At 39.5% G+C, this 26,434-nt stretch overlaps 1 protein-coding gene across 3 annotated transcripts; it reads right to left on the bottom strand.

Annotated features, from left to right (window-relative positions):
* Nucleotides 1-10,091: 10,091 nt before the first annotated feature.
* On the bottom strand, nucleotides 10,092-25,816 carry BUB3 (BUB3 mitotic checkpoint protein). Of its 3 annotated transcripts, XM_060274811.1 has the most exons (9): nucleotides 25,692-25,816; nucleotides 21,994-22,188; nucleotides 20,549-20,618; nucleotides 18,551-18,702; nucleotides 15,352-15,510; nucleotides 14,201-14,378; nucleotides 13,589-13,805; nucleotides 10,389-10,435; nucleotides 10,092-10,246 (listed from the first exon to the last, which is right to left on the bottom strand). In XM_060274811.1, exons 2-8 carry the CDS (start codon nucleotides 22,186-22,188, stop codon nucleotides 10,426-10,428), a joined length of 981 nt encoding a protein of 326 aa, XP_060130794.1. In that variant the 5' UTR covers nucleotides 25,692-25,816; the 3' UTR covers nucleotides 10,092-10,246; nucleotides 10,389-10,425. The 3 variants fall into 3 exon arrangements, with proteins under 3 accessions (XP_060130794.1, XP_034994206.1, XP_034994205.1); XM_035138315.2 differs by having other exon boundaries at nucleotides 10,092-10,435; nucleotides 13,585-13,805; XM_035138314.2 differs by having other exon boundaries at nucleotides 10,092-10,435.
* Between the last annotated feature and the right edge of the window lie 618 nt (nucleotides 25,817-26,434).

The raw sequence follows: 26,434 nt of genomic DNA, 5'->3' as shown, positions 1-26,434 counted from the left end.
GGATCCCCCTCCCCAATTTCATAGCCTTATTATTCCGGCAAAGCTGAAACAATACAGAGGTAAAACATTCCATGTGAAGTGCAGCAGATATTTAACTAATTAGCAAAATGACCTTTGCATCATTTTCATCCACCATCTTCTTACATAAATATTTCATGAATTACATGTAATCATTAGTAACATCAACTTGAGTGAATTAATTACTGCCAATTCCTATTAATAAAATGCATCTTGTAATAAATAATGTTGGTTTATTACAGAGTATTAGTCTCAGGGGCACTCACATATGTCAGTTGCCTTCTACTTGAGGCTAAGAGAAAAGTAATCAAATAACTGTAATTATTGTACTAAATATATCACCGTTTGTTTAAAATGTCAATGAGACTGGATAAAGGCATTTATAACACTCCAAACTGAATATTCTACTGTATAGGAGTGTGGGGGAAGAAAGAGTGGATGTTAAATATCAGACTATAATGACTAGTATCTATGAGGTATCAGTCATGTCAGCAGATGGAAGATGACATATGGTTCAACGCTATGAACAAAAGTTCACTGATCTAGCGTTGTGCACCAATACATAGCTGCCAACACCAAGATCTGACCCCAGTTCTATAAACCATGGCTTATGTGTGAACTCCTAGGAATTTGTGAGCTTCTGGTATCCTAATATTACATCAACTGAAGAGGAAGAGTCCTAAGAGGGATGCCAAAAGCAAGTGACTTGCAGCACAACAAATATGACATCAAATGCTATTTATGTCCCAAGCTCTGAAGGTGTGCCATAGGATCTTCCCTCTCACCCCCATAAAAAAGGTTGGAGAGAGTAGAGTTCCCTTTGAACATAAGGTCCGCACATGAAGTGATGTTCCGTTGTGAGTTTGTTGTCCTTTTGCAAAACACAGCTGCAGAAATACACACTGCCCTCACAGAGGCTGCAGTCTAGAGAGGGAGAGCTACTTGGGGAGAGAATCTGTGCACATGCTCCAAGCTGCTTTTCTCGCCATGACTTTTTGCTCCCACGGGGTGAACAGCAGCCAAGGTGAGAGGGGTGTTAATGCAGGAAATGGGGGAGATGCAGGGGAAAGGATTAAGAAAGACACATGACTTTAGATTGCAACCAGGGCAGAAACATTTTACGAAAGAAAAAAACATCAGAGACAAATGATATGTGGCTGAGCATCATATATAACTTGGTGTTTAGGACAGGAATACAAACTTCTGCTCTTTCAGCATAATGGCTAAATATTCATTCTCTCTCTCTCTCTCTTGCTGGATTCCTGCCTGAGACCTTTCCAGCAATTGGGGTTGTTATATAGAGAGTTTAAATATAAAAAAAATTGCCTATATTGTTCCTTTGCAAGCAATGCCCTATTTAGAAAATGCTATTTTGTTTTACACTAAAGCCTCATCCGCTAAACTAACATACGAATAAGCAGTTCTCTCCTGAATGTGTCGTATTTGCAAAACATTGCAAGGAGCTGTCTCTCGCTCCCTTGTTTCCTTGTCCCTTTCAACGGACTGGCAGTTCCAGGCATGTGTCTCTTTGAAGATGAAGAGTTCCCCTGCCCTGTAAAGGGGTGCCCCCTTGTGCAAGGGACAATAAAAGCAGCTTATCAAACGCGGGCTCTGGATCAGATCACTTGATTAGAAATGTGCATCCTGCTCCAGTCATATTTATCTAGCACATAGAACACAGGTAAATGTGTTGATCCAAGAGGATGAAATGGGCTGGCAACTGAACATAATAATGAATTTCCCTTTAATCTTTTTTTAAAAAAAACAACAACACAAAAAACTACAAACTAGACCAAAATTAATTTGTCCACACAACTTTTAATGTTGGAGGAGTGAATTGAGCAAATTCACAATGAAAGCTGCCAAACGGGGTAATTGAAACCATAGATTTATTTGTATGGTTCTTCCATTTCAGCTATACTGTAAAGTAAACACAAAGCCAAAAGATTAACATCAGATAGCTTATTAATATATTCTGCCATCTTGTTAACATGTTAGGCTTTCTTTTTTAAAAAAGAAAAAAAGAAAGAAGTGAACAAGACAAAGTAATAAAATAAAACTAGGCAGAGGATTAAAAGAAAGTGCTGCTTAACTTTATAAAGATAATTACCTGACACAAAAAGCAGCTAACAAGAAAATTTAGCTTTGGAGTTCATCCAAGAAAATTAAACCCATGTTGCTACCACACAGCCACCAAATACTGAGGTTTGGCAGAAAAACATCTATTTTTTAAATAATAGCCCAACGGTCCCAGAGGACATCAGCAGATGAATAAAGGAGATGGGGGGTGCAATATAGAATCTCAAGCCTTTTTCCAAAATGGTGCTAATGCTTCTCTGAAACTTAATTTTATAATTTACTGGCAGTCAAGATGGCAGGAAATAAAATAATTTGCTATATTCTGCACAACAAACCCCACTTTTCCTGGGAAGGGTAATTATCCCTTTAAAAAAAAAAGGGAAAAAAGACGACATCTCATATTAAGCTAAAGTCTCATCAAGAAGAGAAAGAGTGCCTCATTACATGTAATTACCAGGGAATTAGAAACATCATTTAACTAAATGAGCGAATAATGCTCAGGATATTGAAGAAACTTGCCTGCACTTCTGCAGAGCACTCTAAGTCCCATTACAAAAATTGCACCTCTTTAATGGAATAATTTTAGGCCTTGTCTGCCTTGCTTTAAAAATAAAGAGCCTCCGAGAGGCAGAAAGAGGCTGAAACTACCATAAACAACTGTTGAAAAGAGCTGCTGAGTAGGAGCAGTCTCTACTGGATACCATGATTTAAAATGACTCATAATCTAACATAATCATGAAAATTAAACCTTCAGGATTGGGAGGGGGTGTGTGGGAGGGGAGTATTACCATTTTTTTATTTTTTTAAAAAAAATGTACTTACTTGAGGCTGCAATGTGTTTGCGATTCTGTATATTGCAAATTAGGTGGGAAAGATTTTGAGGTTAAAAGCACGCCTTTTGAGCGTCTGCTTAAAATGAGGTTGTTGCATGAGAAGTGGGTTGAAAAGCAATATGGTTGCGCGCCTGAAGAATTGCCGCTTCCATCATGCATAGCAGATTCATCCGTGGTTTTTCACTTCCCCTGTCACTTTTATGCTCATCATGCCTGCCAGCTCTGAAAACTCAAAAGGCGATTGAGGGGACGGGGATAGGAGGAGGAGGAACTTCAGATCTTGCTGGCGCCCCCACCACCACTGAGCTGTAGCCTTGCCCTGTGATGCCCTTCCTAGCTGACTTCTGGTACTTCGCCTAATAAATGAGCCAGTGGGGTATAGTGGTTAGAGTGTTGGACTACCGGTAGTACCTGGGAGCCCGTGATTCCAATCTCCACTCAGCCATGGAGATCACTGGGTGACCTTGGGCGAGTCACTCACTCTCAGCCTAAACCTCCCTCAACTCACAGGGCTGTAGGGATAATATGTGGAGAAGCCAGCCTGAGCTCCTTGGAGGAAAGGTGAATGAAATACTAAAATAAAATATTTAATCAAAAGCATGACTTTATTATCCTTATCTGTGGATGTTACTCATACCAACCAATGAGCAGAGCAGCCTGTTTAATGATTTTGCATAACCACTTGTTATTTATCTCTCAGTGCATGTGAGGCTCACAAAGTTAGTCTCCAATTCAGGCACTGTCCCAACCCAGACCTCTTTAGTTTCTGGAAGCAGGCTGAATCACTGGCCTCCCTGGACCAAGATCCCAAAATCCCTTCCTTCAAAGCAAATTTTGCAAAGGGACTAATTCTTTCAGAGTACCCAAGCCCAGCCCTAGGCTTCAAATCTAACTTAAAGGACAGGTGCTATTCTCACAAGCAGCTTCATGTGAGAGCGTCACAGGATACCACAGTGGGTGCAGCAACTGACTGGGCTGGCAGTTGAATCTTTTGGTAATGCTGGCAATTGAAGAAACTTGCCTTCTCCACTGCACCTCAAGGCAGCAGGCTAGTTTTGAGGATGCATGGCAGTCTGTATGGTACAAACAGCTCTCATCAGAAGACCCAGGAGGAATAGCTGATTCCTTTCTCCATCTGTGAATGAGATTGCATGACTAGCCTGCTGCCCTCAGGTTTAGAGGTGGATGTCGTTCCTTTACCAGTTTCGGTGTAAGAGTCAGTACTAGTCTGGACAGCTTTTCAAAGTGGAATAGAGGTGGGTGCCATCCTGTTGTTTGTCTCAGGCAGCAAAATGATATAATATATATTATTATATTCAACCTTGCCAAATACAAAAAAAAATGTCTCTTCTCCTATAGGAACCTATAATCAACAAAGGCTGTCTCGTGTCCCTACTGCCCACTAGTTTGGATGAGGATGAGATCTTCCTTCTCTGAAACTCCCTTCCTAAGGAAGCCTGCCTCATTCCCTCGACAGCTTTCCACCACAGACCTAAGAGTTTCCATTTTAAGAAAGCTTTTCGCCTTCAGAATTTTCGCCATACCGTTTATATAATCTTCCTGACAGATTACATCATTATCATCTGATTCATTATTATTTTCTAATGCATGTGGGCTTGCTTACTTGTAGTTCTTTATTGTATTTTATACTAATTTTGCCAGTTGTGCTGAACATTTGTTTCAAGGTGCGGCATAAACATTTGGAATTAGCTAAATAATCCATCATGCTGCTGTAAAGGTTCTGGACCCCTGACCATTAGTGTTCCTCATTTTCTGACAAGTTTACATTGGGCCCAGGTTCATTATGTGGATTAGGCCAGAAGCAATGTGCCTAGTATCTGTTAGTGCACTCAGTTCCCCATCTAGAGAGGGAATCCTTCATGGAATCTTGTATGGGTGACATCCAGCTGTATCTGTCTGTCCACCAGTGGAATGGACTTGGTTCTTGAACGTAATTGGTTCCGGAAGTCCATTCAATTTCCAAAACATTCAAAAACCAAGCGCAGCATCCGATTGGTGCAGGTGCCCCGGAAACAATAGCCGACAGCTGCATCGAGCATTTGGCTTCTGAAAAACATTTGGAAACCGGAACACTTGCTCCGCGTTTTCGGCGTTCAGAGCCGATTTGTTCGCAACTAAGCAGGTGGCGCTGTGGTCTAAACCACAGAACCTAGGGCTTGCCGATCAGAAGGTCGCCGGTTTGAATCCCAGGGACAAGGTTAGCTCCCGTTGCTTGGTCCCTGCTCCTGCCAACCTAGCAGTTTGAAAGCACATCAAAGTGCAAGTAGATAAATAGGTACCGCTCTGGCGGGAAGGTAAATGCAGTTTCCGTGCACTGCTATGGTTCGCCAGAAGTGGCTTAGTCATGCTGGCCACATGACCCGGAAGCTGTCTCCGTACGAACACTAGCTCTCTCGGCCTATAGAGCGAGATGAGCGCCGCAACCCAAGTCATCCACGACTGGACCTAACGGTCAGGGGTACCTTTACCTTTTAAGCTGTTCGAGAACCAAGGTTCCACTGTAGCTGGTAGAAAATACATGGAATCATGCACTGAACATGAGACAAAATGGCAAAGAAACAGAGAAAGCTTTAGGTGCAGCAAGGTTTCCCTACAAGATGAGGCAAGGTGGTTTTAAAAGCTCACAGAAAAAAATATAATCAAAAACTATGGGTTTTCATAAATACACACAAAAAAATGTGTGCCACCTTCATTTTTATTATAGTCCTTGTAGGTTGTTCTCTTGACATCTTTAGACCTAGTGGTAAAAAGCTTTCTTAAAATATAATTTTAATTCCCCCCACCCTTTTAAAAGTCTCACTTAGCTCTAACCCCATTACCTGCTTAATTAAGTTTTGGGTGTTTAAAATTGCTAATCACATCTTTGGGGAGATTGTACATTTTAATCACAATTATATGATGAATATTTTATGATATATATCTTTTGCGTATAATTAGGAATAAAAATTTAATCCCAAAAAGATGTTTAATAATTTATACTTTTGGGGGGTTGATTAAGGACATTAGGGGGCATGGGGGAAATGATTTAATTGTGGCCAACTCAGAAACTTCAAGCGCACTCTGTGTTTCTCTGCTTAAGAACTCTAGTTTTAAAAAAAGCCTTACACTTTTGAACTTGAGTTGGCTTAAAAAAACCAAACTTTTAAATTGATATATGCTTCAATTGAATAGTTTTTCAAAGAGATTCTGATTTCATAATTTATAATTTGAGGTGTAATAAGAACCTTCTATTATAGTTTCAAGCTCATGGTTCTGTCAGTAGCCATAAAGGGTAGAACAACCTCACACATGTTTGGTGCAAATGAATGGTTCACACAACCATAGCTGTCACTTCATTAGTCAAGATCATGGGTAGGCAAGCTAAGGCCTGGGGGCCGGATCCGGACCAATCGCCTTCTAAATCCGGCCCGCGGACGGCCCGGGAATCAGCGTGTTTTTACATGAGTAGAATGTGTCCTTTTATTTAAAATCCATCTCTGGGTTATTTGTGGGGTATAGGAATTCGTTCATTTCCCCCCCAAAAAAATACAGTCCGGCCCCCCACAAGGTCTGAGGGACAGTTTGCTGCTGAAAAAGTTTGCTGACCCCTGGTCAAGATGATACAGTAGATCTCAGTCGCTTAGTGTGCAATAGTTCATGCAACACTTGTCTGGAAAGTGAAGTAAAATAATAAAATCAATCAAGACTTAATGCTGTAGAGATGAATAGCCCAAACTGGGAGTGACCCTGTCATCAAAACATACGCTAAAAAGGAGAATCATCAGGAGTTGTAAATGGAATCAAGAGTGAAAATAGTTTTTTAAGTGACCGTTTAGAAATCTAGGATAGACTGCTGTAATACATTGTACAAGGTGCTGTCTTTGAAGGTCATAAAAAAAAACCACCACTGGGTTTAAATCTTTTAACAAAATGCTGATCAAAATTCAGACTTTGCATGATACAGCTCTTGATGCTAATAAGTGAAACAATTCAGTGAAAACAATTCAGAATCACTAAACCCCATTTGGTTATGGCACTTCATTCCTGTGAAATGACTTATTTGAAAGGAAAATCTTTACTTTTGCTGAAATCTAATGGCCCCACAAACAGGAGTACAAGCTAAATTATAAGCAGCATGCCAAAGATCCTAACCTCAAAATGGTGACTGTGGCCTGGCAATAATCAGTACTTCTAATGGGATAAGGTAGACCATTATTATCAAGTCAATCACTTTTATTTCTAGCAAGACTCCAGAAAACAAGTCTATGCAAATAAGCCTATGGTCATTTGAACATCCATTGAACATCTGGGTGGGTGAAGTATAAGCATCCAAAATCTCCAGCCAGAAGCAGCAGCCACCAAACAGCACCCCTTTGGCTGCTATATGCATGAAAGACGCTGCAGGTCTCATAAAACAATGGGAGTTCCTACAATTCTGAAAACAGCATTCAAGGAACTTGAATTGATATAGCAATGTATGTCTATGTGAATTGTGCTGTTTAACTACTGTGTGCAGGATTCTTCTGAAGACCTTTTTGCAGGAGAAAACATATGGGCAGGAATCATAGAATTGTGGATTCTATTAGAATTGTGGATATTAGATTATTGTAAGTATTTCTAAGATTCACTGGAATCTCAGCCATTTTTTAATGACACAGATCTAACAAGCCCCACTTATACGGAATCACTGAAATAGCAGTGTAGTGCAAGCCTATGCATGTTTAGTAAGAACTAAGTTCTGTTATGTTAATGGGGCTTATTCCCCTATGAGTTTAGGATTGCAGTCATAACATAACTACAGTTCTGCACAAATTCTCATTAATTCAATCAAGACAACATTTACATTCAGGTACAGTATAGCACCGGAGTATTTAGGGGCACAGGTGCCACTTGGCATCCGATATCATATACTATCATAATCCTTTCTTGAGAGACATATTGTGACTTTTTTTACCCCTGCAAGCAGGCAAGGATGATGGATGAGTCTATTAGGGTGATGGCTGTGACTCCATGTTTCTCTGGAATGCCCTCAACCATTCAGCAAGAGGCAATGACTTAAGGAGCTTTTTAGAACTCAATTACACTGATCAGGAGTCTGTATATCCTCTTCGCTCAGCCGTTTCTCATACAGGAGAAAGAAAGCTCATTGCGTATGATTTCTTCTGGCTCCAAAACCTTTGTATTTATATTTCTGGAGGAGAGCTAATAAAAGGAAGATTAATTGCCTCCTTAGAGAAAGAATGCCTATATTTACTACATATATTCTTGTCTCAGTCATGAACACAGCTGTTGCCCTGTCCCAACCATTTTGTCATTCTGCATCATGCCAGGTTATCTTGCTGTATTACCTATGTAGGCTCCCATTTGCTTACCACCATCACTATTCTCCCATTTTATCTCCCAGTTTTTATCTTGGGCATGTCGGTGATAACCAGGAGAAAACCTTAGCTGCTGGGGAAAAAACCCCACTTGTTCCTACTGCAAAAATACTCTCCAGGTTTATTGTTTTAGGAGCATAACCTGAAGGACACTCTGACACTGAATGAGACTTCAGGCCAGTGGACATAACAGGACTTCCTCTTTCTCTCCTTATCCCTGCAACCTGTCCCAATCTGCTTCCATGCGTCTCCAAACTCTCCGGAGTAGATTCAGATGAAGGCAGGAGCTGCAGAAGGGAGGCAATGGAAAGTCCCATTTGTGCAGGAGGCCTGCTGCACAAGTAGGAGACCACAACTGGATTATTACTCATAGACAGGGCAGGCGCAAAGCTAAATGTGATCCAGCCCAATGAAACCAAGCTATGATGTCTGGTCTCTCAAAGGTGTTTTGAGAGTAAAGAGAATAGTAGGTAGTCGTTTCTTTTTTAATGCTTCCGAAGTAAGACAGCTTCCAGCACAGCTGCACATGAACTATGGTACAGGTACAAATACTCAGCATACTCAGTTCTGAAGCAGCAATGTACTAGGCATGAATGGCTGTCTGTTTCTGTTCAATGTTACTTTCACATGAGTTAATTCAAAAGTCCCTTCTATCCTCTTTCCACATCCATGTTTTGTTTATAAAGGCATGAAAATTAATTTAAATACATAATTAAATGCACCTTTTGAATGTATTTTTTGCAAAATACATGTGTAAGGGGGAGGGCTTATAGGGAACAGCCCCCCCTCATCAGGTCAAGTTCCTCTCAGAGCAGTAAGTCCAGTAGCGGATCAGATTACAGGAGTCAGGAAGCAGAGAGGGAGGGAGCTGGGGAGGAAATGACAGGAGAGCAGTCAGGACGGCCCTTCCCCCCGACACCTGAATTGAGGCGCACGGCACCCCGTAGGACAAGAGGGAGGCGCTCTGGGGTTCCCAAGCTGTTATGTTGGGCACGAAACAGAAAGAAGCCATTGCAAGGTTCTGACTCAGACTAAGCAGACATGTTTTCCAGACACTTTGCACTGTAAATAGAATGCACAATAAAAACCACCTTAAAGACAAGCAGGTGTGGTGTCGTCACTTAAGAGTAGCCGCAATAACCTCTGACAACATGTGTCTAAACATTGTCGTCTCTAAAACAGCTGGGTTCCTAAATCCTACCAATTTACTTACCACCAGGTCTTTATAAGCTTTAATAATGTTTCACAATTGTTTTGAAGTGTTGCTGGGTGGAATGTACATAGATGACTTCTAATATGATTCGCCCTTTATCACTTTTGCTTGCTATTACTATGGAATTTATTAACTGGGTTGCTTTGTATTTTTTTTCTTTTGCGTATTATCAATAAAGTTGCTTTGAGAGTTACCAAGTAGCAGAATATAAATACATTAATATGCAATAAATCATAGTTCTCTTGCAAATGTCTGAAACCATTTTATTCTTTTCTGAGAAAGAACTTCTGAAATGCTGACATCACTCTTTAATGGTGCACTACACATCTTAAATCCCCCTTTTGCCATCTTCCAACACCATGCTGAAGACAAAATACAATTTGCAAAGGTAAATTGCAAGAGCTGGAAACAATGTGTGCTTCTAAGGTTTTTCAAGCTAAGCCTTTGGCCAACCTAAGAGAGCCCTTATTCAACATAAAAGTGAGTATGTAGTTCATCCTACCACGCCCAAAAAGATAACAAATTAAAAAGTAGATGTCCCCACTGATAAATACAAGACTTATGATCACATTATTATTATTTTGAAAATTGCATTTATTAAACTATTTAAACTACTATTAAATAAGTACAAAAGTTCAACTAGAAAATAACGTATTTCAAAGGAATCAACTAACAGAAAAGTTTATTACCGTCCAGACTGAAGAAAACAGTGTTTCATGGATAAGCTAAAAAATAAAAGAAAGTTATACTGAATGATTACACAAAATACTACTTTCTGTGAAAGCATTATTGGAAATGTATCTTCATTTAATGCATTTAATCCAGGATTTGCTTTATGCTAGCCTTGTAACGAGCAAGTGGACGTACTTTGAAAGAGAAAATTACTGAAGCTTTGTGTCGGAAGTTAAGTAGACCTGCAAAATAAAGAAGCATGGCTCAGAGAACTATCTGAATTTTCGTAACATTGCAAATAAATTTTCAACGAAGTGTTCCAATTTGACATAAACCTTCATACATCATACATGTCATTTCTTTGCCTTTCCAAATCTAACAATTAAAAGTCTGCAACTGGAAGCTGAAAAGCTCTAATTTAGGAGACACTATCACTTGGCACAAGTTAACTTCTATGGATCACTACAAGAATTCTTCAGTGTCTGGCTGAAGACTGGCATAAGCAACATGTCTGAAAAGCATATTAATGTTTCAGAAATTCATTTAAAGGCAGAAAGAAGTCCAAATAGATGCCTGTCTAAATGCATTGCAATTACGTTACAATTATTTTGCGAATACACAGATATGCTCTGCCTTGTCTCAGCTCATTACCGACTCAAACAATTTGCCCTTCTGGGATCAATTGTTTGCTAATAAATAATTGTTTGCAGCAACAAAATGTTATTAAGTACTATTCTTATTAGTTTTGCTTCTACATCCTGTAATAAGATTCAAAACTAACTAATTCCCAGGAGTCTAACCTTAACCTTGCTGTGTTTAACAGCCCAGGAAATGATGAACCATCTGTTTCAGAAAATAATGGACAGCCAAGAGGAAATATTGTTTAATTGAAGATTAACCTCCTCAGAAAGCAGAACGAAGCATCCCTATAATTAGCAAATACAACGCAAGGATAGAAACAGCTGAAATCAAAGTCATATGGTCAGACCCTCAATCGACTGAAGACTGCTTCCCATGCTACAATTCTCATTAATGCAAGTAATCTGCAGGAGCACTCCCATTAACATGGTGTAATGTGGGAAGTAGTTCAAAATATATATTTTTTTAATCCCACTATACTGATTTTGGCAAGTCGCATTCATATTAGGGTAAAAGATGATACCATGACAAAGTCAAGGCTAGGAGAAATTGACTAAAAATCTAAAATATACTTTTAAGTCCTGGTTATGCCTAGAAAGTAGAACTGTGATGCTGGCTCTTAAGAATTTGAAATACCATGAGTGCTTATAGTACTCCCAGAAGCAGCACAGCAATTTCCTTATGCTAAACATAAAGGAAATATTCATTACTAAATGTTCTACTGTCAGTATCTCACTCAACATAGATTGGAGAGGACAATACGAACAATATCTGAACAATATCTTCGGCTGATTAAGTCAAATGTGATGAACCCGACCTAAGGTAAAAGAGGTTTGGGAAAAGGTAGCCTGTACTGCAACTCTATACAGACTTACCAGGGAGTAAGTCACACTGAACTCAATAGGTCTTACTTCTGAGTAGACATGTTTAGGACTGCACTGTTATATAATGAAGTTTGTAATGAAGAAACAAAGATATTTAGAGTTATACAGTGAGTTTTATAAGCAAAAGTCTGCCTGGAATGCTCCTACTGGGAAAAGGAGAGGGGTGTTTTTTGTTGTTTCCTCATTTCCCCTGCATTCCCAGAAAAACTGATCCAGAGGATTGGAAGACCTTCTGGAACACCGTGAGAGGTGACATCAGCAAAAATCACCCCCACTTTTCAACAGGAGCTTCTGCTGGATCCCTGTTTTTTTCAGAGTATCACTCTGAATCCAACACAACACAACACAATTCAAAGCCTCCAATGGTGTAAAGATCATTGCAGGTTCTCTACATGACACAAGTATGAGCTTCCTCTATCACACAGCAAATACTAAAGTTTGGGAAATTGCAGAATTTTACATAATTATGCCTATAAATATAAAGAGAAAAAGGTAGAAACTTTAAATAAAGGTTTTGCCTTTTTTATTAGTTTCTGTAAACACAACTGTAAATACCAGTTTAGAAATTCTGCAGTAATTTGGTATTGTTCATTTTAGTTCAATTTTTCATAATCATATCCTTGTCTCGTATTTGCATCCTTTACCATGATGCAACACTTTGGTGTACACAATTCTTCTCTACTTTATCCTCAAAAAACCCCAGAAAAGTAGATTAAAATGAGATGTGGTGACTGGCCTGGGTATCCCTGGCGCTAGTTCATCACTAACTAATCTAGTCTGAAAACATATTGGGTGGGATTCACCCAATGAGCCCCATCAATGAAAGCCTATGCAAAGACTTCACTTGCACAATGGAGCTCCCCTCCCCAATGAAATGCTTGTCTCTTTTAATCTCAGTTCAGTTTTGGCCCTAAAAACTAATTCCTAGGTTCAGAATGGGCTCAGAAGCACTCTGTTCTTGTGTACCTAGGTCTGATAGGCAGATCATAGGGTTCCAGCAAGCAAGGAGTCGGAGTTTACCCATCCCTGTAAATACTACAGCATAAAGGCCTTTTTGCATACAGTATTATCTTTCCCTACAGGCAAATGTGCTCATATCTGCTGCTCCCCACCCTCCTGAAGGCAAATATGCTAATGAGAGACAGCAAGCAGCTGTGGGGCTAGTGGGACCAGCTAATACCCACAGAGGTTCCAAACACTGCAGGCATATGCGTTTTCTTAGCACTGTAATATACTCAAGTGGCAAAACTGAATGTAAGATATAAACTCCAATGTGCTGAGGGAAAGAAAATCACAATGTATTTAGCTTTAGGCTAAATTCATTTTAGCTCTGTGCAACAAAAACTAGTATTTTCTTTACCAGGAAACATGGCACAATTCTGGACATTAAAGAGTTACACATACCATTTCAAAATTATTTTCTTATAATTTAAACCATCACTATAGAAGCTCCGCTTTGGTGTATTGTAGATGAGGAGCCTAGATCTATGTGCAGAGATTGCCAATAGTTCAAAATCTTAAAAATCCTAATATAATTAGACTCTCTCATATGTATTATCCTGAATTCTTCAACTTAATTTTAAAGCAATGAGCTGGCAATAATGCCATGACTTCATATAATAGCTCCTATTCAAGAAGAATGAGAGTTTGACATTCTTCTCCCACAAAACAAGTAGACAATTTTATCCACCAGCCGTCTATCAACCTACGGATATTGAAAGCTTGGGGAGAACAAGATAAAATCAACTCTAGTCCTACTGTCAAGCTGCACTATCTACCAGGAATCAATAATGCTATTCATGAATTTAGGAAAATTAATAAATCCTGGAATAAACGGTAGAAAAAGCTCAAATACAGGTGAAACTTACTCACTTGGGTTTTGTTTCGGCATCTGTCACTTGCCGAATATAGATACCATCTTCAGGATGTTCAACGTCATCCAATTCGTACATATATGACGATGCGATTGCAAGGGTGGTTCCATCATTACTGAAGGCTAGAGATGCTATGCTTGTAGGATAGCGGTGGAACTGACAGAGTCTCTTTTTATTGAACGGATCCCAAATATTGACAAAGCCATCGGAACCACCTACAAATAGATTGCAAAGAGCCAAAGCAGCAGAAACAAGCATTATTGATATCTGTGCAATTAAATGTAATTAGAAAGTGCAAGGAAATTTCAGTTATTTAATGGGAGAAGCACATGGTACAGGATATAAAACAGGTTCTGAATTATTGCAGAAAATTTTCACATCAAACAATGCTACCAGTTTTACAAGTACTGTATGCAAACCAACTACAAAGTAGAAACTGTATTTTTCAGCTTAAATTTTAATTATATATTTGAGAACTAAAGACAGGATACCTCAAATTCTCTAAAAGAATCACAGAACAAGTGAAGCTTTTCAGATGACTGCTTGGTCAATATAACTGAAGAATTATCAACTAACAGCACTAATAAGAAAAAAGAAAGTTTCATGTTACCTGTAGCAAAAGTGTTATGGACATTGTGGAAAGAGATGGCATTGACTGGATAAATATGTTCAATATTATTCTCCTTCAATCTGTGACATTTGAAAGCATATTTCTTCTTCTGTACCTCCAAACTTGGATCCAAATACTCAACTGCAACACGGCCTTCAATAGAGCTTAACACATAGCCCTATGGGACACAGAATCCTCACTTATTTCAATGACTGATCATAAGGTTTTTTTCTTTATGAACTGCTCTATATCGATGAAACATTTATAAGATGTGTATAACCCATTCTGCATGTCACATTTAACTTTTAAGAGGCACAGGTGCACTCTGAGTCCTCAAGGTTTGTGAAAATGTCTGAGAAGATTCCAAAGGGAATTATAGGTTTTTCTGTTAGTAATGTGTCCTGATAAAGAATGTTGCATTCCAGTTCTGACATTAATCAGGGCACACACTAATGCCTCTTAGAAAGTGAGAACAGATTCCAAATGAGACATCATTGGAGGAACCCTTTTGCTTATAAATAACATCTAACAAAATTCACTTTCATTTAATGCCTCCTCTGCATAAGACAACTCTCTATCTGCTAGCTATATCTTGCTATCTGACATCAATAAAAGTCTGTTAGGGTTTTCCTTTATATTTTTTCCACCTCAAGAAGAGCAGAAAATAATGGCCAAACAATACATTGAACCCCAGAGAAGGGAATGATGAGAGAAACAAAGACACTCTTGTTCTTCTGTTAATTCTCTTTGTAGCTTTGATAGATCCAGGAAAGAGCCATGCCCAGCACAGAAAATTACTCCTAAGCAAATAGTTTTTTATCTAAATCCTGTAACAGTATTTCCCAGAACACTAATTTTCTTGGCGCATGGCATTCATGCCAGTCTACTGCTCCTGCATAATTCAGTGCTCTGTGATAATTTTAGAATTAAATACAATATTAAAGTTCCTCTAGTTTCCAACTCCATTAGCAGCTTCAAAACCTCCTTAGGAAAGCACAGCAAATATATCATTTGTTTTAGAGACAGCAATAAAATTAGCAAGATTCAAAATAAACTTTTTAAGTCAAGATAATCAAAAATATCAAAAGCTGGTATAATTGAGACTTTTTCTACAAACTTTCATTTGAAATAGTGCAGCATAATTTAAATACCTGTTTGTTAGGGAATGCTCTGATGCAACGTGTCTGATATTTAAGACTTGATTCTCTTCTTTGTTGAACATAACCCATGTTCCGCAAGTCCCACACCAAAACTCTCCGACCAGCTGTTCCCACTATCAATCTATCACCAGACACAGACAGTGTATACACCTTGGGGGGAAAGTTATAAAGTGGCATTACATTTTCCAGATTCAGTACTGGGATTTCTACTTTAGCAGTGGTAGAAGGAAAATATTACCTGTTCCATTAACATGTTCAATGACAAAATATTTTTAAAAGTAAAAGACTAGCAGACTTAACTCTCCATGAAACACTAAAATGCATTCTACATGGACTATACAATAATACCCATGTTAGAATACCAAAATTTTACATACTAAGCCTTGCTATAGAGATGCAATTTTTCTTGTTTGTCCTCCTTCTTATATCTATCTTGTCCCTGCTAAGAGTTCTCCATCCTCAAAGGGAGACCATTCTTTCCCCAACCAACCTAAACCTAAAAAGCTAATTCTACCCTTCAAGTTATAACAATGTCCTTGCCAATTCATCTAACCCCAGCTTTCACAAATCCTCAGTAACTATGGTTAGCACAAACTATGGATTGCATATACATTTATAATCATAGTTGTGGCTTGTAGCTAACCATTGTTAGTACATACTCACAAATAATTTTTAAAAAACCAGGTGCGTATGGATTGTTGGTAGGCCCCAAAAGCACAAAGTAAATTTAAATTCTTTAAATAAAATGTGGGGTGGGAAAGGGAAGATCCGTCTGCAAGAAGTAAGGTGAGATAGTGCTCAAGCTCATAGATTGCTCTCAATCTCTTATCACGTAATATTACGATGTCATATTATGTCATGATTACATAAATAATTTTAAAGAAACAGTTTATCTACTGTTTTAGAAAACAATAACCTACCTGTCAATTACACAGAGAGAAAAATTTGCTGGTAGGAACATCAAAAAATATTACACTGAACACTCAACTGTTTATTTACTCTTGCCATTTCAGCATGCATAACTAACCAATAAAAATGTAATTGTTGTGGTAAACTAGAAAATGTTGCTTAAATCAGTTTAAACTAAAAACAAATGTTATGTTACTAAGCAATTAATCTGTTATCAGGTAAAACTCTTTCAAGTAACAGTTACTAGTTACATATTCAAAGTGCTGGTTTTGACCTTAAACGGCTCAGGACTGCAATACCTCAAGGACCGCCTCTTTCCATATGAACCTACCCAGACAGACCCTGAGATCATCTTCTGAGGCCCTTCTTCATGTGTCTCCTCCTAGAGGTCCAGAGGGTGGCAACACGAGAATGGGCCTTCTCTGCAGTGGCTCCCAGTCTGTGAAATGCTCTCCCCAGGGAAGCTCGCCTGACACCTTCATTATAAACCTTTAGGCGCCAAGCAAAAACATTCTTTTTTTTAAGCAGGCCTTTGGTTGATTTGATTGATCCTATGTCCTTTTAAAATGTGGGTTGGGGGTGGGTTGTTTTTATTTTGATTATATATTTTGTGGTTTTCTATTTTGATTTTGTTCTGTGAACTGCCTTGAGACCTCTGGGAATAGGGCGGTGTATAAATTCAATAAATTATTATCATCATCATCATTATTATTATTATTATTGATGATGAATTGTCAATGGCTCATACAACAGTGACACAAAGCAAATCACTATACAAGAATGCATACAGTATAAAATGTGATAACACAAAAACCATGTTATGGAAAAATATATACAGGAAAAACTGCATCAGAAGTGTAAACTACCTTAAATCTCCTTTACAGACTGGTGTCATACCTGTGAAGTATTCTTTACAGCACCCCATAGCCATAAATCAAATGAAACCAATATCATGAAATAGGCTAGGTATACACATTTATCAGAGATACTATTTAAAAAAGTGACATAATGAACCTTGCTATACCAATAAGAAGTTTGATTCAGTGTGACTGTCTATTATATGGCATTCTGCAAGCAATTCATCACAGTTTTCTACATGCTACATGCAACCATAAATCACAAGTAAAAAACAACACATTTTTATTCTGATCAAAGATCTTGCCAATAGATTCAGATTATGTAGTGCCCACAGTACTGGGTTATTTAGACATGATGTGGTCTAGACTGACAGCTCACCATTGTGATTAGAAAGTATTTAAAGTAGTGACAAAAACTAAAAAGTTTTACATTTGCATGTATCTGCCTATGAAAATGAAGACTGGCAAGAGTTCATAAATAAAAACTTAAATACTGTTAATGCAACTGTTGTTTAGTGAGCTGAAGTTAAAGCCTCATCTCATCCATTTATCAAAACATGCAGCTATTCATACCATAAGGCTATACTAACATGCTAAAATAAAAGTTGCACAATTCAAGTTACTCTTAAATGCATAACTCGAGTTTTATTGTTGACTGTAACTTTTTCCCATCACTTTGTTTACAGTACTTGTAAGCCAAAGTTACAGCAGGCTGCAAATCAGCTGCTTGGACCTTACTCATGGACCCTGAATAAGAAGCTGAACGAAATCAAGCTGTGATGGTCAAAATTTCCTGTTTACATTGGCATAAATGGATGCACCAATAAAGCCCTTCCTATATAAGTGTATTGACACCACAATATAACATATGCAATACTACCAGCTGGATTTCTGGAATATAGCTTTAGCAAAAGGATCTCCATATTGTACCCAAGTCTTATCCTGGTTTGTTAATAAACAATGGTTTCTGAAAACCAGTTTACTAAAGATGGAGCAATAGAAAAAAAGCAGTTTAGAAACAAAAGAGGACTAAAACTTTAAATCTTGTCCCTTTGTGTGGGGGTGGGGAGCACACAAGTCTAAGGTTTGTGCCATTATATTTTCCTGGTGTAGCTAAACTTGCATTAATTACTGAGAATAACTAAAGAGTTAAACTTTGTATTTTTTTGGTATTTAAGTAGTACTTGTTAATCATGCAAAAACTCACTTAAGTATGTAATTTTACCCTCATTAATAGTGTTTATAAATTTTTAATGCAAACAATGAACTGATCTGAAAGATATTAATACTTTAATTGCTCAAATGTATTCCTTAACCACATAAAAAATGCAAGTCTACTAAAAAAAGAGCTCCATTGGACTTAATAGGGCTTAATTCTGAGTAGGCACACAAAGTATTGTACTGTAAATTGCTTAAATACAAACCTTTTCAGGCTGAGAAAATGTTCCTGCATTACAAGGTGTTCTTGGATCCCATAACTTGACTGTTTGATCCCAACTTCCTGTTACCATTACATTCACCTCTGGACAATATTCAACACATCGGATAGGAGCGTCATGGGTGCCAACAAGATTGTCTGTTTTTTAAAAAAAGATTAGTAATAATCTGAACACCTAGTTGCACTATATTTTTGATAATCAACTTTAATAAAAAGGACAAAGCAATATTCATACAGAGGTAACAGTCTGATATACCATTCACTAATGTACGTGCATGCTGGGACATCTTTCAAAGGACGCTTGATCCTCTAATCTTCTCAATAGACATACACTTCTGAAGTGTTAAATGTAGACTAATAGATATCAACTCAGTATTTCAAAGAAGCTTAAGGGGGGTGTTGGTACCCATGCAGAGATTTTCAAATGAACAAAAGAGATTTGTGCACCTAACTCTGTTGGGGTCCTCTGAAAATCCTAGTCATGAATGGTGTGTTTGAAAGATCTAATAGTAGGTGAAAGTAGCATGACCACATTAGTTCATGTCTTTGCCACTTGTGAGTAATTAGGCACTTTCAACAAAACTGTCAATAAACCTTTATTCCACAGCATCATCCATTTTAGCAATGTATCCTGTAGTATTAAACTGTTTTAGAAGCTTTTAAAGTGATGCTGAATACTAATCCTATAATACTTCAGATTCTTTCTCCAAGTTAGGAAAGAAATCAGTACCTTTTTTTAATCCTCTAGAAGTTATTCTAAATAGCTTTCTCCTCCAAACTCAATTCTCCAATAACTTTCAAGACATCAAGCAACCATTGCCTGGAAACTTCTTATCCATTTACAATGTCACAGCATCTAATTTCATCCTCTACAATGATGAAAAGCAGCTTTTCTGACATTCAGTTACTCTGCTTCCAAACAGCTAGGTGTCTGATCCTATTATCCCTGCATCAACTACAATGACTATTTATCAATATTGTAGGGTATTTGTAAAGGGGGTGGATGTTAAATGTCCTCTTATCAAGTAAGAACGTGCAATCATACTCACACCTCAAAATCTCATTCAACAGATGTCCCCCAGATTTCTCTACCACCCAAAAAAAGTCTAATCAGTTTAAGGATTTCATATTTAGAATCACAGAATTGTAGAGTTGGATAGGACCACAAGGGTTATCTAGTCCAACCCACTGCAATGCAGGAATCTTTTGCACAACATGGGATTAAACGTCTCATAACTCTACCAACTGAGCTATCCGTTTACAGCATTTTCCCCATTGTCCCTTAAAACAATTCAAGCCCCGCACATTACTCTATGAACTCATAGTTCATATGCACATGTACGCGGAATAATGCCCTTCTGCCAAAATATCAGGCAAGTCTAAACAACTGTAAAAGCGAAGTGGGGGGGAGGGTTTAAATAGCCCATAAATACATTTCTAAAGGGAAAAGAACAAGTGAAACCATCAAGGATAGAAAAAGTACTGCATAGAACAAAGTCATACAAGCAAAATTGATAGTTTCCCTTCCGCAACACTCAAGACTAGAACTGTAAATAAAACAAAAATATTGTTTTTAAATAAAAATGTACCACCCTGCAAATATTTTTATATACTCAGTTAAAGACAAAATACCACAGTGCTCTTAGCATGGAATACTAACTCTTTCCTTATCATAAAAATCTGCATTGACTAATAAAGCTTTAAATGCGCTAAATAAAATCAAGAGCAACACTATACAGAAATAAATGGAAGTTACAGAAAGTGCAGACATAAAACCAAATGACGTAGTAAATATGAACTGTACAGAAAAGAAAAACATTTAATTGTACTTGAATGCTGTCTGTATTTATACCGTAAGAATTCCAGTCACATTACTGTACTTTTCTATTTCACGACACTATTTTCAGTGAATTAATCTACTGTTGAAAAACAATCTATTTTCTCCTACTTCTGCCGATTCTACTATACATATAAATTAGCTTACCTTGATCAGTGTTCAAGTCATGCATTTTTAACTGCCGATCCAATCCTCCACTCCAGGCATGCGTAGGGTCCTTCAAGAGAAGAAAGTTAGTCACTTACGTTCTATATCTGTACTCCAAGGAACCAACAAATATTTGATAAAGGCATTATTTTTACTTTAACAAGTCTTATCCAACAGTGTCATCAAAGGATCAACAAACCATGACCCTTTCAAACTCATATATATAAGAATCTGGGATGGCGCTGCTCTCCTACTGGCTACATACCCATTTTAGTTTATTTCCACAAGAGAACAGGGCGATTGAATGACAGCAGTAGCACTACAGCCAAAGGTCACCCACAATGGTTACTATAACTGTGGGAGGAATTGGAACCCCACCCCTGTGCAAATGGCTTCGGCTCCTTCACTGGGGCAAAGGCTACACACAAAATTATGGAACTGAAGATTGGGAAATAAATTCTCAGTTATTAAATGTGTTTGACAATACTAATCTGATATTGCTTCCAAAATAATCCATGTTGATGAAATCCTGCAGCACAACTATTATATAGGAATGAAATACTGTACTTGACTAGGCAACAAAAAGATCAAAAGACAGTGGGTGACATCCAGTGATGTCCACCCAATTGTGCAGTGAACTTCTGCTCATGGAACAGAATGTCCCATTTTTGCGTATTACCACTACCACCACATTCTCTTCCAGTGGGTTGGCAGACCTTCCAAAGAAAATATTGGGGATATTCAGGGGGCTAGAGAGTGGAGGACAAAGCAGAAGTAATGCATGAGCAGAAGACCACTAATACCACACAATTTTACTGGTTTCCCAGTTTTCCATACAGGCTTACAATCAAAATACGTACTGTAGTTTTAAAAACAAAGCTGTCAATCAACTGAACAATTCTGTTCAGCCATCTCTCTTAACCAATTAAAATTAATTATTAACCTGTTAAACTGACTTATTACCAAAAACCTCAGCAAGGGTACCTTTTAAAAAATGATGACGGTAATTTGTATTTTTAAAAGTTTTCACTAGATGTTGGAGAGCAAGACTATCTTTAGCATTCTTTTTTTCATTCCCCAATACAACAAAACATCAGTCCCACACAAGCATCAAAACAAGCTTAACTTACATAACTTAAGGCATACTTAACTTATAGCTCAATCATTAATAAAAGGCCCAGATACAGAGAAGCCCATGTGCAAGTGCAAAGTGCTTCTGCGCACAGAAAGGGTGGTGGGTTGCTCCAGAGGGCCTCCCAGTCTTCAAGAGGTAGTTTCTTGTCAGGTGGGAGGAGTTTAAAACCCGGTGTGTGCAAAACCCTGTGCATGCCACTTTGGAATCCAGCCTAAAGATTTCAGTAATCTACTAATTAAGTCAATTATACCTTGCATCCCCTTCTTATAACTCCAATAGTAAAACCACAAAGTAATAAAAAAGTACTTACATAAAAAGCACAGTCAAGTACAGCTCCTGTATGTTGATACTTGAGTCTCATGGTGTTGGCAGGAACATCATACAATCGAACAGAAGTGTCCCAAGATGAAACAAGCAGAAACTGAGATGTGTTAGGACTAAATTTCACTGATGAGATTCCATCTTCCGGTGGTTGGTTCAACTTAAATTCATTTGACCCAGTCATCTGAATAAGATAATACAAAAGGTATTTATAGATTATTATTTTTTCTATATTATCTTTGGTAGAATTTAAGAGAAATTATATCAGGGGTCCCCAGACTACGGCCCCCGGGCCGGATGCGGCCCAATTGGCCTCCCAATCCGGCCCGCGACGACCCCCGCCGCCCGCTGCCGCCGCCCGCTCTTACAACGCGCGGCGCGGCGGCAATAATCAAAATCGGAAAAAAATCGCCGAAAATCCTTTGTGCGCATGCGTATGGGCCTCTCCCGACCCAGAAGAGGTCATTTCCGGTGCACTTCCGGGTCGGGGGAGGCCCATACGCATGCGCACAAGCGATTTTCGGCGAATTTTTTCCGACCATGTGCGTGTGCGCATGCGCACTCCCCTGCCCTCTGGGCGAAGCCCGGTAAGTCTGGGGACCCCTGAATTACATCAACAAGAAAAGCCTGCTGGATCGGGCCACTGCCACATCTGGTCCCACATCTGGTCCAGAACTCTGTTCTCACAGCGGCCAACCCAATTTAACTACATTCTATTAAGTACTTTGCAAAGCATTTCCTATTTATAATTTTGGTGGCTGTCATCTCTTGTTACCCACTTTTCTAGTATTTAACACAAGTACAGTCATACCTTGGCTCCCCAACACCTTGGGAGTCGAACGTTCTGGCTCCTGAACAATCAAAAACCGGAAGTGAGTGTTCCAGGTTTTCGAACGTTCTTTTGGAAGCCGAACGCCCGACAGGGCTTCTGCAGCTTCTGGAACGGATTCTGTTCGACTTCGAAGATACAACTGTATGTTGATACCTCAGGAATATGTGGGCAAACTTTTTGTTAAGCCTGGGAAAAGTTTTCAGAATGCCTGTTTGCTGTTAAGCATTTTTTAGTTAATCACAACTTACTATGGTTAAAAAGCACTTTCGCCAATTACAAAAAAAAATGAGAAGCATAAGAAAGATACCACCTTAAGCTACTACTGAACTGTATGCATAAAATTTTACATTGACTCTGAATATATAAAAAAAATTCTAATAAATACCGTGTTTCTCATATTATAAGACATGTCTTATATTTATTTTTTCCTCAAAAAAAACCACTATGGCTTATTTTCAAGGGATGTCTTATTTTTTTCCTCCTCCTCCTGCCGCAGCCGGCATTGCTGCTGCGCCTATCACTATGTCTTATTTTCGGGGTATGGCTTATATTCCTTGAATGCTTAAAAATCCTGCTATGGCTTATTTTATGGGTATGTCTTAAAATATGAGAAACAGGGTACAGTGGAACAGTATGAACACCTCGGTTTACGAATTTTCGGTTTACGAGCGCCGTGGACCCATCTGGAACGGATTAATTCACTTTCCATTACTTCCAATGGGAAAGTTCGCTTCAGTTTATGAACAGACTTCCGGAATCAATTGTGTTCATAAACCGAGGTACCACTGTATCTGGAAAGTTACTGACCAGCCTATAATGTAACATCTTATTTGAAAAAAAAGGAAGAAATATCCCCATAAGAGTAGAAATGTGGCCCAAAAACAAAGGTGGGAGGAGAAGCAGCATTGCCAAAATCTGCTCTCGTACATTGCTTGTGCACAAGCTATTTTGGATCTGAGAACATCAGTGCTTAGCATTGCCCTGCTGTGAGTCGTGAAGGCCGCTCTCTGCAAGGCCCTTTCCACCTGGCCTAGGGAGCGGGGCCCAGACTCAGCCAGCCCTACTAAAGAGGCTCCTGGTGAGACCAGAGGGACATTGTTATGCCTGACAACAAACCCTAATTATTGATTCTTTTGCCCCATCTTTTTGTGCCTGCCAAACAGCCGTGTCATGCCTATATTTCATTTCCTTGTTAAATATGCTGTTTTAAATGTGCATTTTATATATGACTTCACTTAGCAATGATTTTTTTTTTGTTAACTTTGTGTTAAATATGTATTCTGTAGCTGACCTCCTTTGCAATGTTTTATTTTGAAATCTTTCAGATAATATTTTACTTTTCTGTTACGGGTAATTATGTTGCTTTGTGTATACTTTATATCTGACTTTCTTCAGAAATGTTTGATTCTGGATTGTTTTATTGATGTTCTAATATGCTGTAAACCACTTTGCCTGTTGTTTTTGTCCATGGAGTTTAAAGGTATGGTTTTCCCAGTAGTGATGTACGGAAGTGAGAGCTGGACCATAAAGAAGGCTGATCACCGAAGAATTGATGCTTTTGAATTATGGTGCTGGAGAACACTCGAGAGTCCCATGGACTGCAAGAAGATCAAACCTCTCCATTCTGAAGGAAATCAGCCCCGAGTGCTCACTGGAAGGACAGATTCTGAAGCTGAGGCCCCAATACTTTGGCCACCTAATGAGAAGAGAACTCTCCCTGAAAAAGACCCTGATGTTGGGAAAGAGGGAGGGCACAAGGAGAAGGAGACGACAGAGGACGATATGGCTGGACAGTGTTATCGAAGCTACGAACATGAGTTTGACCAAACTGCGGGAGGCAGTGGACGACAGGAGTGTCTGGCGTGCTCTGGTCCATGGGGTCAGAAAGAGTCGGACACGACTCAACAACAACAAAACCGCTTTGAGGTTTTTCTTAAAAATATAAAGCGGTATAGAAATGAAATGAATGATAATAATCAAATAATAGCATATAGAGAAATCAATGTGCTAGTATAACTGATTCCATATTATACAATGTATCTAAAACCCTTTTTTTAGTTCCAAACTGCATCTCTTAAAGTGTACACCAGAAATGTGAGAATTTCCCCCACACAGAAGCACTCTTAAGATTAAACCACTGCTTGTTTTCCCATATTACACCAACTCCTGGAGAATATGTCCCTCATATTCATGGTAGCCATATCAGAACCACCAGCTGAGAGCCTGGGTACCAGTTGCTAGGGAGCAAGAGTCACAGAGCTTGCAATGGCTTCTTGTAATCTTAAGAATCCTGCCTTCCTTACAAGACTGACCACTGGCCTGATTGAGTAAAACTCTGGTTTTGTCTTGAACCATCATTTCAACGAGCATCGGTCTTTACAGCACAAAATCTTACCCCCTTAATAAATGTTTCACCCCAGAAGCGACGAAGAAACCTTAAAGAACAACCTCGAGTATTTGGGGGGGGGTTCCTTCATATGATGCCCCCTGCTTATTACTCCTTAACTAAATGTTATTCCTTATGAGATGCCTTTCCCCGCTGCTAATCAGCACTACAGCTGACCAAGCACCGTTAAATCTGCGGTGGCCAACACCCCCCTCCCCCACCCCAATTTCTCAGAAAGGGAATCAGGCAGCAAGGGCGCGCGGGCATGACGCGTGAATAGGTGTAATGGGCGTGGCCTGGAAGGAGGACCCGCAGCTCCGGTTTAGAGGGGGGGCCCTCCATATCCCGCGCTTCCCTCCGAGGGTTTGGAGAGGCAATGGCCGAGAGTCCCCCAGGCCGTGCGAGGACTCTCCGTCCCAAGGCGGCGGGCGGCGATGGGGGACAACAACAAGAGGGGCGCCCCTATTACCTTGTCCTCCAGTTTTCCAACGAGGCCTCTCACACACACGAACCAACCGCCTTCCTCCTCTCACCACGCGCGCGCGCCTCGAACAGCTAGCCAACTCCCAACAGCCCCAGCTCCGGCGACCGCCTAGGCCGGCGATTGGTTGGTTTAAAATGACTGAACGGCCCACGTACGCACGCCCGGCATGCTCCGCGAGGACTAGCGTCGACTACAACGCCCAGCATGCAACGGTCTCCAAGTTACCCTTCCGCGGACTTCCGCTGCCGCCTCGGCGAGTGCCCCCCCCCATATCTGCCTACAGAAGCCCCATGTGCTTCTTTGAGTCTTCCTTACGTGTCCTTCTCTGGGGCAAACCCTTGCGCTCCTTTCGCCACGGGGAGGCCTTTGGCGCTAGAGCCGTTTGGCTGGAGAATGAATGGAAGCGGCTGCTCAAGCCAAATCTGTTTGGGCAGAAAGAAGGTCCTTAGTAGTCTTCATAGGGAGATGGCTCTGCTCCAAATAAGAGCGCTTTGGATCTGGGCCGTTGCCCTACGACCACAGCAACTCTCATATAGGCCAGTGTTCGGTAGGTCTCTCGCTGCCTCCATAAGCCCCCTGGTTTTATCTTCCTGTGTACACACCCGCCGCGCCATCGCTGTATGCGGCAGCCCCGTCCACGACTACGTAGCAATTGTGTAGCAAAAAACACACCGCTGCAAAACCTGCATCCAGTAGTCTCCATGGAATCTGGCTGCTGAGTGTGTGTA

The sequence above is a fragment of the Zootoca vivipara genome, chromosome 5, assembly GCF_963506605.1.
Source record: "Zootoca vivipara chromosome 5, rZooViv1.1, whole genome shotgun sequence".
Taxonomy (NCBI): Eukaryota; Metazoa; Chordata; class Lepidosauria; order Squamata; family Lacertidae; genus Zootoca; species Zootoca vivipara.
Note: the sequence above shows the minus strand (reverse complement) of the source record. Positions and strands in the feature narration are given on the sequence as shown.